The 17,214-nt window shown below is 47.0% G+C and overlaps 1 protein-coding gene across 2 annotated transcripts in view; it reads left to right on the forward strand.

Moving 5' to 3' along the window:
- Nucleotides 1-1,130: 1,130 nt before the first annotated feature.
- TMEFF1 (transmembrane protein with EGF like and two follistatin like domains 1) overlaps nt 1,131-17,214 on the forward strand; it is a 314,378-nt gene continuing 298,294 nt past the window's right edge. Inside the window, exon 1 of one of the 2 annotated variants that reach the window (XM_075314890.1) lies at nt 1,131-1,643. In XM_075314890.1, the coding sequence (XP_075171005.1) occupies nt 1,487-1,643 (157 nt within the window). In that variant the 5' untranslated portion in view covers nt 1,131-1,486. The remainder of the gene's footprint in view (nt 1,644-17,214) is intronic. The other variant, XM_075314889.1, reaches the window with a different exon arrangement.

A 17,214-nucleotide genomic window follows, 5' to 3' on the forward strand; every position in this document is an offset into this window, starting at 1 on the left:
TCACACGGCAGCCATCCAGTAGAAGCGGAGGGGCGGAGAAGAGCGGGACGTAAGCATCCTGCCCACCTCCCTCCTTCTGCATTGCCGGTGGAGGCAGGTAAGGAGATGTTCCTCGCTCCTGCGGTGTCACACATAGCGATGTGTGGTGCCGCAGGAACGAGGAACAACATTGCTAATAAGCAGAAAACGATTTTTTGTTTTAGGACGACCTCTCTGCAGCAAACGATTTTGACTACTTTTGTGATCGCTTTAGGTCGCACATAAGTGTCACACACTGCAATATCGTTAATGACGCCGGATGTGTGTCACAAACAACGTGACCCCGACGATAATTCATTAACCATATCGTAGCGTGTGAAGCCCGCTTAACTCCGCCACTTCTTTCCCTGAAATAAGACGTCATCAAGGGACAGTGATAGTGGGGTGGTGAAAAAACGAATTGTCATAAGGGGTCGGTGATAGAAGCAGGGTGAGTGACAATATCCGTGTTAGGGTGGTGTCTGTGGCAGTATCTGTGACGGTCACTGAAGACGTGGGCATCAGGGACAGAAGTGTAATGGCGACCATTGAAGCTGTGGTCACTTCTCCATTACAGGACATCATTAGCGGATGGCGGTGACAGAAACTGGGGTAAATGACAACGTGGAAAGCGTTATTACGTTGCAGCATTTGTTCCTCATCTGCCTAAAACTTTTGCACAGTATTAACACTAGAACTACTGGACTCGTGACACCTATATAGAAATACATGGTGCAAAGTAGTCAAAATGACTACCTCAGTAGTTCTAGTGTTAAATATACAGAATAAGTACAATGCCTGCAGCCTTGGTATTAACACAGCAGATGTGTATGACTGGACCATGGCACTGGCCGTAGATATAATCGCTGGGAACATGAGTGATCATCGCCAGTGTGATCCATTCATCTGTCCTATATGTATTAGTCTATATATATGTGTATATGTGTATATATATATATATGGACACGTCTCTACATGTGTATATGGAGCCCAGCTCGCCAGCAGGGAGCTCTGATGATGAGCATCATGTGGGGCTTACTACTGGCTACAAGGAGAGGCATGGGGGCTGCCGTCACGTGGGCCCCTTCATCTTCTCCTCCTCCTCCTCCTCCTCCGCTCAGTCCCTTTGTTGTGAGCAGCAGCCACACGTATTGCGCCCATCTAGGCTGGTGACATTGCCTCTGCTGCTCGGAACAATAACCCGGGCGGGCAGCGAAGGGGCAATCGGGGCGGGAGGGCACAGCAGGCAGCGCTGCCGCTTCTCTCTGGCATGGTGCTGAGGATGGGTGACAGCCTCCTGTGAGGTGCTGCCCTGTATGAAGACACCAGGCTGAGGCTGCAGGGAATGAGGAGGCAGTGCCCGCTGCTGCCCCGTGCTGTGTGCCATCATTGATGCTCTTGGCCTGCCCTAGCAGCCGGTACCTTCCTCGCCCAGCCGCTCTCACACCAGCATCCGCTGCCCCTCGCCATGGACGGCCCGTCTGCCCCTGCCCCCGGGCGGATGCCTCCCCTGTGGTCCTGCTCCTCCGTGCTGCTCTTCTTCCTCGCCTTCTCCGGGGTCCAGGCGTCCAACCAGCTGCCCAGCGAGTGCCAGAACGGCAAGGGCAAGGGCACCAACTGCTCAGGTACCGTGCCCTCCTCATGTATTACTTACTGGACGGGACGCAGCATCTGCCACCAGCCTGCTGGCACACTATGTGTATATATCATTCTATCTCTCCATCTATCTACCTATCTATGAAGAAGTATATATATATAGACTTACATATTTGTATACACACGTATTGATATAAACATATATTTGTATATACACAGACACGTATATAGCAACTATGTATGAATGTAGAAACACTGTATATATAAATATATATGCACACACACATACAGAGAAAGTATACGTGTATATAGAAACACTGTGTGTATGTATAATATATATGTGTACATTGAAACACTATATATATACATATATATATATATTCCTACATATGTACATATGAATATATATATATATATATATATGTGTGTGTGTGAGTGTCTATATGTGTCTGTATGTATGTGTATAGATTATATATAGAACATATGTGTATATGTATAGGTGTTTAGACTATATATATATATATATATATATGTGTGTGTGTATATATATACATATATATACGTGCATAACTAAGCTAAGCCTAATCCATGTCCCACGTACTATGACCCTACCCATATGTGATGTGTATACTACTGTGCCTATTGTGTAATATTATATGTGATATATACATTGTATTATACTATATACCTGTATATATATATACAGTATACAGCAATCTAAGTATATATATATAATGCCTATTGAGCTGTGACCTCAGCATTGTGTGGTCCCGGCCATGGCACAGTCTATATTTGTGGAGATCGGGGCTGTTGTATATGGGTTTCCCATTGTAGTAGACAAAGCCCCCCGGTCGTGGTATAGCGGAGCAGCACTATTGTTTTAGTATACCCCTGTCTGGGCGAACAATAGGGCGTGCTGCTGGCTGTGCGGGTACAGTGTGAGGCAGATGATCCATCAGAGCCTGGTCCCTGGCAGGTGCATGGCAGTCATTAATGAGCCGGCCGCACCCCTTGCTGGATATTGCTGGCCGCTTTCTGTCACTTTCTGTAGGAGCCCGGGACTGACCTCGTGACACGACCCTTAGGGCTGGCAGTGACCCAGAAAGATGATTGCTCTGGGCACATGACATAGATCTAGGCATCCTCTGCCATGTCCTGTGCCCATCTCCTCCATCCCCGGTTCCAGGGCCGGAGCTGCTCCCTGCTTAGGATTCCTGGGTGCGCTGTCTGCTGTGTACTTGACTTAATATGAAGTTTTGGTCAGGCTCATTTATTCATGGTGGGTTAATTTATTTTCAGCCCCTGAGGGGCGCTTAACAATGGCATAATAATTGCAGCGTATGCTAATCACTCATAATGGTGGATTTCTTTATCAAAGTCTCCTGGAGACAAGGCGTAACCTAATACGTATTAGTACAGGCACACAAGCCTTGTAATTGAATGGAGCCAGAAAGGAAATTCAGCGCTCATTTATTGGCCTTGATATTAAGCCGGACGCCCTCATTTCTGGGCGCATGTCATGGGGTGGGCTGAAAATAACCCTTTGTTAGCTTTGCTGGAGTGTAAAAGGCCCCTCATTGTGGGCCGGGTCCATTTTGGTATTTCTATGAATATTAAGAAATGGCAAAAACAGTCAATTAAATCTCAAATTGTGGAATGAAGGTTTCGGCTCCATCAGTTCATGAAATCATTTGAATGTAAGAAGGGCTGACGGGCACGTGCCTGGCTGCTGGGTGCCATGGGCAGTGCCACTCTGCCCTGCCCAGGGTATTAAGTGCGAGGGCATGAGGTGGTGCGATGGTGGGCTAGTGTTGGTGTCCCAGGACGTATTGTGTTGACTCCTTCTATTACACCCATGTGATGCGCCCGTTTCTCTTGTGATGCCGTTAGTTCTCCGCACAGATATGTTGGCAGGGTCCACCTATTAGCAGTTTGCTGTACCATGGTATATAGGTCACCAGTACATGTGAATGGCTCCACCAGGGACATTCATCCTTCCTCCCACTGTGAAAGCCTGCAGATAGAAGCCTCTTTACTTCTAAGATTGGCACTTGGCTCGGGCCGTGGACGGCAGTCTCAGCATGAACTGACCTCATGGGCCGCGGTTACAGAATCAATCTCGAAAAAATGGCTTTAAAGTTCAAAGAACTGGCTGAAATTCTGCTTAATGAAAGGTGATTTCAATACAAGAATAAAGGAACGCCTTTGTTTAAGCTGGAACCCCAAGAACGTTCCAAGAGCAAGGAAAGCTGAAAGCCTCTTACATCTGAACATCACAAGCTCCTGTCCGATAAAGGAGACCAGGGCAGATGGATCTGCTTATTGTCTCCATGAATTAACACTTCTGGAACATCTTTTCTTAGAATTCTGGATTGTTGCTCTGTTATTCCTCCTGGAAATATATGAGGTAATTGACAACGGCGCATGACCATGGCCTTGTCAGTAGTACGCGCCTACAGAAGCAGCCCTGATTGGCCACTGCCATTGTGTTGGGAATTATGCCATTTTCACACATTTATATGAACTCAACAGACTCCTATACAGGCTTGTATATAAGGATGCCAAGTTAAGTCAGGAAACCCATGGTCAGTATACGGAGTGTGAATCACAAATGTGGGTAACGGGCCCCAGAGTGATGACGGAAGAGAATAAGACAAGAAAGAGTGCAAGATGAAGGGAATATTATCGGTAAATGTGTTATCAAATTGTGTAATGATGGCCTATAGTGATTAGCGGGCACAGCTACGCTCGGGTGCTCAGTTCTCGTAACAAGCAGTTGGATGCTCAGATGGGCACCACTCGAGTACCGAGTACAATGGAAGTCAATGGAGAATTCCAGCATTTTTCGCAAGATCTTCCGTATAAATGCTCGAGTTCCCCATTGACTGTCATTATACTCGAGTCACGTCCATCAGCGCGTCCAACTTCATGTTACGAGTACCGAGCACCCGAGCATGTGTTACGAGTACCGAGCACCCAAGCGTGGTAGTGCGCTCTCATTATTAGTCACGGGTAGTGAACACCAGAGCATGGTAGTGCTCGCTAATCACTGGTTATGAGTACCAAGTACCTGAGCATGGTAGTGCTCGCTCACCACTGGTTATGAGTACCGAGTACCTGAGCATGGTAGTGCTCGCTCATCACTGGTTATGAGTACCAAGTACCTGAGCATGGTAGTGCTCGCTCATCACTGGTTATGAGTACCAAGTACCTGAGCATGGTAGTGCTCGCTCACCACTGGTTATGAGTACCGAGTACCTGAGCATGGTAGTGCTCGCTCACCACTGGTTATGAGTACCGAGTACCTGAGCATGGTAGTGCTCGCTCACCTCTGGTTATGAGTACCGAGCACCTGAGCATGGTAGTGCTCGCTAATCACTGGTTATGAGTACCAAGTACCTGAGCATGGTAGTGCTCGCTCACCACTGGTTATGAGTACCGAGTACCTGACCATGGTAGTGCTCGCTCACCACTGGTTATGAGTACCGAGTACCTGAGCATGGTAGTGCTCGCTCACCACTGGTTATGAGTACCGAGTACCTGAGCATGGTAGTGCTCGCTCACCACTGGTTATGAGTACCGAGTACCTGAGCATGGTAGTGCTCGCTCACCACTGGTTATGAGTACCGAGTACCTGAGCATGGTAGTGCTCGCTCACCACTGGTTATGAGTACCGAGCACCTGAGCATGGTAGTGCTCGCTCATCACTAGTTACGAGTACAGAGCACCTGAGTATGGTAGTGCTCGCTCATCACTGGTTATGAGTACCAAGTACCTGAGCATGGTAGTGCTCGCTCACCACTGGTTATGAGTACCGAGTACCTGAGCATGGTAGTGCTCGCTCATCACTGGTTATGAGTACCGAGTACCTGAGCATGGTAGTGCTCGCTCACCACTGGTTCTGAGTACCGAGCACCTGAGCATGGTAGTGCTCGCTCATCACTAGTTACGAGTACAGAGCACCCGAGCATGGTAGTGCCCGCTCATCACTAGTTACGAGTACTGAGCACCTGAGTATGGTAGTGCTCCCTCATCACTACCATAGTAGCTACCAAAAATCACTCCCAACATTTACAGTACAACTGCTGCCTGCTCTGGTCCCACAAGCTTGTCCTAAAATGTTCAGTGCTCTATGAGATGTGATGCCCAGGACAAGAGTGTTATAGCGGTAATGTGGTCTCCATAGGTGGCGGCACTATCGGTATTTCTAGGTGATGATATTTCAGCTTTCATTTCTCTTGGCTTCAGAGTGTAAAATAATCCCATTGTTTCTTACATAAGCGCAATTTAAGAGAAGAATTCTTCCAAGATCCCAATGTGCGGTTGCAGTGTTCCTTGCGCTTGAACAGCCCTACACAGACGTATCATTTACAGTCTGTTTTGCCACCTGTTCTGTAGCTAAATAATATCCTTCCTATAGGTCTCAATTCAGCCCGGTTTCATTTTACCAGCTATTGTTAAATGGCAGCTACATGCTTTCAATTAGAGCGTTGACAGTCATCCCATAGCGAGCATATTGAAGTGTGCAGAATGCTGCGCTGTACACCCTACAGCTCCGGAGCGTATATACTCACCCTGTACTAATCAGTCTTATCCTGATCTCATATTATACTTGTGTTCCAAAGTCATATGGGACAATATATCACTAGAATAAAAGCATACATTGTATGAGGGGAGAAACTGAGGGCATCAATGCAAAATCTGTAACAAGGCTCATTAAAGGGAATCTGTCGGCGGGTTTTTGCTTCCTCATCTGAGAGCAGTATAATGTAAGCAAAGAGGCCCTGAGTTCAACGATGTATCTGTCGCGGGCGGAGGGGCCGCGCTCGCTATGCTCGGGTCCGCGGCTGCTGCTCGGTGGCTCGAGCGGTGGGCCGGACCCGGGGGCTCGAGCAGCGCTCCTCGCCCTCGAGTGAAAAGGGGGGTGGTTTGTTTGGGGAGATAGTCCGTGACGCCACCCACGGGTCGTGGTGATAATGGGCACCACCGCTGCTGGTGATGGGGATCCCGGGAGCGATGGGAGCAGCTAGGATGTTGGTTCCCCCTGTGTGGGTAGGGGTTGGTGATCCTAGGGCCCGGTGGTGGTATGGGGAGGCAGGGTAGCTGGGGTGCAGGGTTGTGGAGGCAGCGCGGCGCGGTGCCGGATGGCATTGTTGTACTCACTCAGGCACAGATTCAGAGAGTCTCTGGTAAACCAAACGGCTGGATGGACGGATCCTGCAGCCGGCTACAGTGTCTTGGCTCTCCCCGGACAGGTTGATGGTGGCTGTCTTTCTTTGCACCTTTGTGGAATGTCTTGACTCTGATGGTTTCCCAACGGTAGTCCGCTCCCTGGCGTGTATGTACCGAAGGAGCCTGTTTTGCCCGCAGGCGCTGGCCCTTGGATCTCTAGCCTATGGCGGTGGCTTTTTATCCTCACTGTGTGGACTGTTGCCTTCTGTCGGGTGTTGGGTGTTAGGGAACCCCTGGGGTTCCGGTCACTCTCGGATTTGACCGTTGTCGGCGGCTCCTAGCCTGGTCGGGGTCCAATGGCCCTGCCTTTGTGCTTGGTACAAATCTGCTCCCCGGCTCGGTACCGGCGGACCACCGCCCGTCCCCGGTCCTACGGTTACGCTGACTTGCACCACCTCCTGACTTGCACCACCTCCTGCAGACGGCCACCACCGTCTGCCGACCTTGCTGACAGTGCCTGGGCTCCTACCCAGATACTAGCATTTCCTCCACTCCAAACTCAACTCCTCACTCCACTTACACTGAACTCCACAACTCCACTGAACTGACTGCTTTTCCCGCCTCCAGGCCTGTGAACTCCTCGGTGGGTGGGGCCAACCGCCGCCTGGCTCCGCCCCACCTGGTGTGGACATTAGACCCTGGAGGGAGTCAACAAGGATTTCGTTTGACTGATGTAGACTATCCAGGGGAGGGGGTGTGTGTGATGTTGTGTTTGTGACTACCTGGCTAGTCCAGGGCGTCACATATCACTTAGATTACTGGGTGCAGCCATTCTGACACATTCAGAATTTTTAGATTTAACCATGTAGCAGAGTTGAGAGAGCTGCCCCGCACACACCAGGCTCTCAATATAGAGATTGTACATTGACAGTGAAGTGTCAATCAGAGGATGGGGCGTGCTGGACTGACGTGCACTTTCCAGTCCAAGCAATAATAAGGGTCCTGCTGCTTAAACAAACTTAGGAAATAAACAACAGATTGGACCTTGACAAGACAGACATCACTGAACTCTCTGTGTTAACCCTTGCAGCATGCTGCCTTCAGCTTACTTAGCAAAAACCTGCTGACAGACTCCTTTTAATAGTAGCATTTCTAATATGTGCCGACTAAGGCACTCTGGCCCAGGTGAAACTTCTATCCCTCCACCCGCTTTTGTGTAAAATGATATATACTTTTAGTGTAGCATATTTTCCCTTTATTTTCATTCATTAAGCTTCTTGGAGCAATGCTGCTTTGATTCTGTATTGATAATGGTACCATAAAAAGTCATAATTTGCCCTTTCAGACCACTCTGTATGGATGGAAAAGGGATTTGCCTTCCCTCAGACTATGCTAAATGTACAGCTCGTGGGCCCCAATGCAAAAGCTCCATCGGGCACTATATTATTGCAAGTCTTTAACAGCATTGGTCTTTTCATATAAAGAAAGGACTTTGGAGCCCCCAAGGCTCCAGGGCTCGGGAGTGATTGCAACCCCTGCACCTGTCGTAGTTACACCCCTGTATACCGCAATCTTATGGATGGATATAGCTTTTACGTCAGATTGTAATAGGTCTTTTCATTGAAAGTAGTTTTCAGTGACAGAATATTCCTATTATTAAATGCAGCGATTAATATACTTAAATTGATGACTGCTACTAGGACCACCCCTTCTTATAGAGAATCTGACAGCAGGTTTTTCCTACTCATCTGATAGCACCATGATGTACACAAAAAGATCCTGAATTCAACAATGTATCACTTACATTACTGGATGCAGCCATCCTGATACAATCAGAATTTTTTTATTTAGCCATGTAGCAGAGCTGATAGAGCTGTCCCGCCCATGACAAACTCTCTATAGACATTATACATTGACAGTGATGTGTCAATCAGAGGAGGGGTTATAGTGGATTGCGCTGCGTGTGGATTTGTACTCCTCCATTGATAAGGGTCCTGCTTACACAAACATAGCAAGCAAGAAACAGATCAGACCTTGACAATACAGGCATCCCTAAGTTTTCTCTGTTAACCCTTGCAACATGTTGGCTTCAACTCACATAGCAAAAACCTGCTGACAGATTCCCTTTAAGTACTATAGTCCCCCTTATAAAGTATAAATATCCTCTCCAGCCATCATAGGCTGATCCAGAAATGTCAGCGCCGTATCTCCCAACACTCACATGACATTGCTATACCACTGTGCTCTCACTTTCTTCAGATGAACCTCTTACATTTAGAAAGCTATAAGCCCATTAGTGGGTGTAGATTGGCTGCATGGCTTTCCTGGCATAACAATGTCACGTAAGTTTCTGAAGACAAATATAAGCTGTTTTTATTTTACATTGGGGAATGTTGCATTTAAAGGGGTTGACCACTACTCATATCACCCCTTTTCCTTTTCAATCACCATCTTTCCCATGGTTTAAATAACAAAGGTTATACTCCCCTCCAGTGCTGGCTCAGTTCTGGCGGTGTCTGCACTTGCTCTCCTGATGCTCATTTGAGGTTGTTACATTTTGCGAACCCTGCGCCCAGTCAGCCCTGGCTTCACTCTCCCAGCTTCAGGTGAATCGAACATCAGAACTGCATCTGGAAACTCTTCCTCTTGATGATTGATTCATCTGAAGATCGGGAGAGGTAAGCCAGCTCTGATTGAGCTTAGAGCTCGCGAAACGGGACAACTTCAAGTGAGCATCAGGAGAGCAAGTGCAAACAGAACTGGAACAGCACCAGCACTGGAGGTGAGTTATAGGCTTAAAGTAAGTAAACATGGTGATTAAGAAGGGTTTGACCGAGTAGTAGACAATCTCTTTAAGAAGGGCTTGTCTGAGTAGTGAATAATCTCTTTAAGAAGGGCTTGTCTGAGTAGTGGACAATCTCTTTAAGAAGGGCTTGTCTGAGTAGTGGACAATCTCTTTAAGAAGGGCTTGTCTGAGTAGTGGACAATCTCTTTAAGAAGGGCTTGTCTGAGTAGTGGATAATCTCTTTAAGAAGGGCTTGTCTGAGTAGTGGACAATCTCTTTAAGAAGGGCTTGTCTGAGTAGTGGACAATCTCTTTAAGAAGGGCTTGTCTGAGTAGTGGATAATCTCTTTAAGAAGGGCTTGTCTGAGTAGTGGACAATCTCTTTAAGGCTAGGGCTACACATCAACTTTGGCTGCAACACAGATCTCATGGGCAAAGATTGTTAGGCTACTTTCACACTTGGGTTGGACGGCTTCCGTTGCTATCCGCAGCCTTGAGGAATTACGGTAACCGTTACAGGAAACCGGTATATTCCTCATGGACTTCTATTAGCTACGGATAGCAACGGATGGTCTTGCGTTGCATCCGCTGCACGACGCAGAGTCGTTATTTTGACGCTGCGTCGGGCGGAGGGAACGCTGCATGTAACGTTTTTTGAGCAGCGCAATCCGTAGCATTTCGCTGCGTATGCTCTCTCTGGCTCCCTGCACACGTAACCAGGGTAAACATCGGGTTACTAAGCAATGCGCTTTCCCTAGTTACCCGATATTTACCCTGGCTACGGGTGCAAGGAGCCAGCGCTAAGCAGCGTACGCTGGTAACCAAGGTAAATATCGGGTAACCAAGCAAAGTGCTTTGCCTAGTTACCCGATATTTACCCTTGCTACGGGTGCAAGGAGCCAGCGCTAAGCGGTGTACGCTGGTAACCAAGGTAAATATCGGGTAACCAAGCAAAGTGCTTTGCCTAGTTACCCGATATTTACCCTTGCTACGGGTGCAAGGAGCCAGCGCTAAGCGGTGTACGCTGGTAACCAAGGTAAATATCGGGTAACCAAGCAAAGTGCTTTGCCTAGTTACCCGATATTTACCCTGGCTATGTGTGCAGGGAGCCCGACACTTTCCCACTCAGCTCCGCCCCCTCCCGCACTTCACTCCACATGTACACACGCACACACACACACACACACACACTTGTCCCGAGCCTTGCATTCCTCGCTGCACTGACGTCCTCAGTGCCATGGTCCCGCTCGGCTCCACAAACCCCGTACTCCGACCCCGCACTCCGTCCCCCTCACACTTTCTCGGCGGCCGAACGATTACCCGTCGACCGGCTGCTGTGAGCGATCAGCTGATCGTTCACAATAGTCTGCCGCCGGTAAAACGAAAGAAGAAAAAAAAAATAATAAAGACTCCGTTGTTTTGTACGATCCGTTGCATCCGTCACACAACGCAATGCAACGGATGCCATTCAGCGCAAGTGTGAAAGTAGCCCTATATATGTAGCTGCTACATAGCACGACAACAAGTGAATGGGAATTTGTTGCGACCCCTTATGACACGGTAGTTGAGACAAGCTAGTCACAAAGACGAGGTTTTTATTTTTTGTGACTTGCTTGTCCAGCAAATAAGGTGCTGTAATGTGAGCCACTTCACTTGTATTCTGTCACCGGTAAAGTCATCATGTATTGCCTAATTATTACAAACATAAATGATCCTCAGATCCCCCCGTGTCGATTCATACACTTTTAAGTCTTGGCAGCGTGTAGCAATATGGGCTGCAGAAGTAGCATTTCCCATAGGCCCTGGTGCCTGCCTGGGCCTAAAGCTCCTGAGCCTTATAAGAACACTTAAGTGGCACTGTCAGATTTTGCATTATGTTCGATAGATATTAGTCAACTCCGGAAGCAAAGAAATGGCTCAAAATCACATTTAAAGCTTTCATAGTAACCTGGATTTAGTGGTACTATGGTGGGACAGTCCAACCCTGGCTACAATTAAGCAGTTTTGGTAAAATCACTGTTTATCAACAGGAGATTATCACTGGAGGACTAGTACATTTGATGCCAGATAGTCCTCCATGTTCATGAGCTCTGCATAACTAATCCCCTCCACTGGCAGCTTTGTGCATACACTATCCATGGACAGAAAGCTGTCAATCAGTGGTGTGAGTAGGGTCATACAGAGCTCAATATTCACAAAACTGCTACATCTGCAGCAGACAAAACATTGATTTTATGAAAATGACAGCAAAAGGTCAATAAAGGCCACTTTACACGCTAGCGTGTGTACCCGCCCCCATCAGTTGTGCATGGGAAAATCACTGCTCGTGGCGCACAACATTGCCCAAACCCGTCACACTACTTACCTGCTCGGCGACGTCGCTGTGACCGGCGAACCGCCTCCTTTCTAAGGGGGCGGTCCGTGCGGCGTCACAGCGACGTCACTAAGCGGCCGCCCAATCAAAGCGGAGGGGCGGAGATGAGCGGGACGTAACATCCCGCCCACCTCATTCCTTCCGCATTGCGGGCGGCGGCAGGTAAGGAGAGGTTCCTCGCTCCTGCAGCGTTACACGCAGCGATGTGTGCTGTCGCAGGAACGACGAACTACATCGTACACACTGCAGCAGCGATATTTGAGAATGGACCCCCATGTCAACGAGGGATTTTGGACGTTTTTGTAACGATCCAAAAGCGCTCCTAGGAGTCACACACAACAAGATCGCTACAGCGGCCGGATGTGCGTCACAAAATTCGTGACCCCAACGAGATCGCTATAGCGATCTCGTAGCGTGTAAAGCCTGCTTAAGTGACACATTGCTGGGATCAGGGTCTCTGTGTCTACATTATGCTGCTCTCAGATGGAGTAGAAAAACTTGGTTCCCTTTACATCTACAAGTAAGCACCACTTGATAACTTGTCACAAAAGATTATCTCACTTAATAGGATTAAGATCATTTAACATTGTACAAGCCATTGACCGATGTCATCTAAGGTTTCTAATTACATTTTTTGCGATGTGAATACTAGTGCTGTATTACAGTATATCACAAAAGTGAGTACACCCCTCACATATTTGTAAATATCTTATTACATCTTTTCATGGGACAACACTGAAGATATGACACTTTGATACGATGTAAAGAAGTCCATGTACAGCTTGTATAACCGTGTAAATTTGGTGTGCCCTAAATAATTCAACACACAGCCATTAATGTCTAACCACTATCAACAAAAGTGAGTACACCCTAAGTGAAAATGGTCAAATTGTGCTCATTTAGCCATTTTCCCTTCCCGGTGTCATGTGACTCATTAGTATTACAAAATCTCAGGTGTGAATGGGGAGCAGATGTGGTAAATTCGGTGTTATCGCTCACACACTCTCTCATACTGGTCACTGGAAGTTCAACATGGCACCTCATGGTAAAGAATTTGTTGAGGATCTGAAAAAAATGTTGCCTAGGCTATAAGAAGATTGGCAACACCCTGACACTGAGCTGCAGCATGGTGGCCAAGAACATACAGCGGTTTAACAGGAAAGATTCCACTCAGAACAGGCCTCGCAATGGTCAACCAAAGGAGTTTACTGCACATGCTCAGCATCCTATATAGAGATTGTCTTTTCAAAATAGATGTATGAGTGCTGCCAACACTCGTACATCTTCTAATGATGATGCTCAAGAAGGCCCACATTTTGCTGAAAACAAGCAAAGGACATTGATTACTAGAACCATATCCTGACCAATATACAGTGGAACCTTGGTTAACGAGAACAATCCATTTTGGGAATGTGCTTGTAAACCAAGTTACTCGTTCAGCAAAGCAAGATTTCCCATAGGAAATAATGCAAGCTCAGACAATTCGTTCCACAACTTGTGCCATCCTGGTCCCCTATTGTGCCATTCTACACATGCACAAACACGTACAGACACACACAAACTCACACAAACACACAAGCACGCAGGCACACGCACATATTATGCTCACCTTACCTTCCGTTCCATCGCCGGTCTCCTGGGACTTGCTGTTCTCCGGTACGGGCTGTGTATCGGGTTACCATAACGACAAGGGAGTAACTTCCGCTGCCAAAGCGCTGACGTCAAAGGCAGGAGCCACTTGCCTCTGATTGTTCAGTGCGCTGCCTTTGAGTAGCGGTGACAGAGGAAGTTCCTGCTTCGTCGCTATGGTTGCTGATGCACAGCCTGGAGTGGAGCGGCGAACTACAGGACCCAGGAGACCGGCGATGGAACTGAAGGTACACATATTATGCTCACCTTACCTTCCGTTCCATCGCCGGCCTCCTGGGTCTTGTAGTTCGCCGTGAGGACGTCGCGATGTACCGGCGGACTACAAGAACCATGATGCCGGCAGTGGAACAGAAGGTAAGGTGAGCATAATACTGTATGTGTGTGCGTGCGTGTGTGTTTGTGCGTGTTTGTGCATGCATGTGTGTGTTTGTGTGCATGCGTGCGTGTTTGTTTGTGTGTGTTTTGTGCGTGCTTGTGTGTGTTTGTGTGGACTGCAAGAGCGGGTCAGAGCGCGGTGGATGTACGGAACCGGAAGTGTGTGCGGTGAGGATTTTGCTCGTACAGCAAAGCTTTCTCGTAAACCGAGTTACAAATTTACAGAAAGTTTTGCTTGTTAAGCGAAATTCTCGATAACTTTGTTACTCGTTAAGCGAGGTTCCACTGTAGACTTATTTGGTTCAGAAGGAGTCAAGCGTCTGTAGATTCAACTAGGTGAGGAGTACAAAGACAGATTTATCAAACATGGTGGTGGGAGTGTCATGGTTTGGGGCTGCATGTGTGCTGCCGGCTGTGGGAAGCTACAGATCATTCAGAGAACCATCAATGCCAACATGTACTGTGACATATGGAAGCAGAGCATGATCCCCTCCTTTCGGAAATTAGACCACAGGGCAGTATTCCAACATGATAACGACCTCAAACACACTTCCAGACAACCAGTGCCTTGCTCAAGAAACTGAGGGTAAACTTGTCTCCAGACCTTAACCCTATTGAGCACAAGGTTTCTAATTTCCACCAGCTCCATGTTGTGAGCATGGAGGATGGAAGAGGATTCCAGTGGCTCCTGTGGTCTATGCCCAAGAGAGGTAAGGCAATGCTTGAAAATAATGGTGGCCACACAAAATATTTAGACATTGGGCACAATTTGGCCCTTTTCACTTAGTGGTGTACTCACTTTTGTTGCCAGCGGTTTAGACTTTAATGGCTGTATGTTGAGTTATTTAGAGATCATATCAAATTTACCCTGATGCCCATAGCGTTAGGTGCAGTTTTGGACCCTCTGTTTGGCTGGACGCTAAAGGTAATATCTCACCTAAGAAATGAGATAAAGAAATCCAGGAACGATGGGTCTCACATCAAAAGTAGTTGAAAGTATTATTTCTGGGCCTGGATTCTGCACTGCCTCACTTGGTCCAAGTGCAGCCCCTTTTTTATCAGGTTGCACTCCTATGATTTATACGCTTGTGTGCGTGAGGTCTAAGGATATGTTCACATGCAGCAGCTTTGATCCTGTGCCGTTTCTGTCTCTCCACTGTTTTTCTCTACAAACATTTAATTTTGCATTGAATTGGCTGTTTTACCTACAAAGCCACGCTCCTATGATAATAGCCACAAATAGCTGTGATGGCAATATTGCTTGATTAAGTCCTTCAGTCATCCATTTGTTTTGTATATAAGGAAAAACTTTTTATTTTCATCAGGGGATTTTTCACCAGTTTTCATCCATTTTTGGTCATTGGGGCTGTCATTACCATCAGTGTGACATGTCTTTTTATTGTGTGCAAAATAATAAAAAAAGACATTCGAAGCTTCTCCTACCTATGAGACATTAAAAAACGGACAGTTCTCAAGTGACATTCTCTGCTTTTTTTTACACCCTTAGGCCCGTTTCACACGTCAGTGAAAAACACTGACGTTTTTCACTGGCGTGTACAACACGCACATGTCCCTCCGTGTGCCGTGATTGCATATGGACATTACTCACCTGCCTTCGCTCCTGCTGTCCATGGTGCTGATCTCCTCGCGTCTCCAGCGTCCGCCCACCGCTCTCAGCAGCTACTTCCTGGTCGGCAATTCCTGCTTTCATGAATATTCATGAGCCAGGCAGAAGCTGCCGAAAGCAGAGGAGGCTGCAGAGCGAATCACAGGCAAGGTAAGTTGAAAATTTTTAATATTTAATATGTCAGTGTTTCACTGATCACACACGGATCACACCATAGTGTGGTCCGTGGGTCATCAGTGATGCCAGAAAAAAACTGACATGTCTCCGTGCAGCAATCACGGCCAAGGGTGCACGCTGCACGGAGACATGTTCTGTGAAAAATCACTGATGTGTGAGCAGACCCATTGATTATAATGGGTCTGCGTATGTCAGTGATTCTGGTTTGTTTAAAAAAAAGCATAAACGTACCAGAATCACTGACGTGTGAAAGGGGCCTTAGGCCTGTTTCAGACGTCAGTGATTCTGGTACATTTGTGCTTTTTTTTTTATGTACCAGAATCACTGACATACGCAGACCCATTATAATCAATGGGTCTGCGCACACATCAGTAATTTTTCAATGACCGTGTCTCCGTGCGTCGTACACGCGTGTCCGTTTTTTTTATGGCATTACTGATGTCCCACAAACCACGCAGTGGTGTGATCCGTGAAACACGTACCAGAAAAACACGGACATTTTTATGGTGAAGAATCAACAAGAAGTGGGACACAATTGTGAAGTTGAACGATATTTATTGCTTAGTTTAAACTTTTATAAAAAATAATAAACTGAAAATTGGGGCGTGCAATATTATTCAGCCCCTTTAAGTTAATACTTTATAGCGCCACCTTTTACAGCAATTACAGCTGCAAGTCGCTTGGGGTATGTCTCTATCAGTTTTGCACATCGAGAGACTGAAATTCTTGCCCATTCTTCCTTTACAAACAGCTCGAGCTGAGTCAGGTTGGATGGAGAGCGTTTGTGAACAGCGGTTTTCAGCTCTTTCCACAGATTCTCGATTGGATTCAGATCTGGACTTTGACTTGGCCATTCTAACACCTGGATATGTTTATTTGTGAACCATTCCATTGTAGATTTTGCTTTATGTTTTGGATCATTGTCTTGTTGAAAGACAAATCTCTGTCCCAGTCTCAGGTCTTTTGCAGACTCCATCAGGTTTTCTTCAAAAATGGTCCTGTATTTGGCTCCATCCATCTTCCCATCAATTTTAGCCATCTTACCTGTCCCTTATGAAGAAAAGCAGGCCCAAACCATGATGCTGCCACCACCATGTTTGACAGTGGGGATGGTGTGTTCAGGGTGATGAGCTGTGTTGCTTTTACGCCAAACATATCGTTTTGCATTGTGCCCAAAAAGTTCAATTTTGGTTTAATCTGACCAGAGCACCTTCTTCCACATGTTTGGTGTGCCTCCCAGGTGGCTTGTGGCAAACTTTAAATTACACTTTTTTATGGATATCTTTGAGAAATGGCTTTCTTCTTGCCACTCTTCCATAAAGGCCAGATTTATGCAGTGTACGACTGATTGTTGTCCTATGGACAGACTCTTTCACCTCAGCTGTAGATCTCTTTAGTTCATCCAGAGTGATCATGGGCCTCTTGGCTGCATCTCTGATCA

The sequence above is a fragment of the Anomaloglossus baeobatrachus genome, chromosome 6, assembly GCF_048569485.1.
Source record: "Anomaloglossus baeobatrachus isolate aAnoBae1 chromosome 6, aAnoBae1.hap1, whole genome shotgun sequence".
Taxonomy (NCBI): domain Eukaryota; kingdom Metazoa; phylum Chordata; class Amphibia; order Anura; family Aromobatidae; genus Anomaloglossus; species Anomaloglossus baeobatrachus.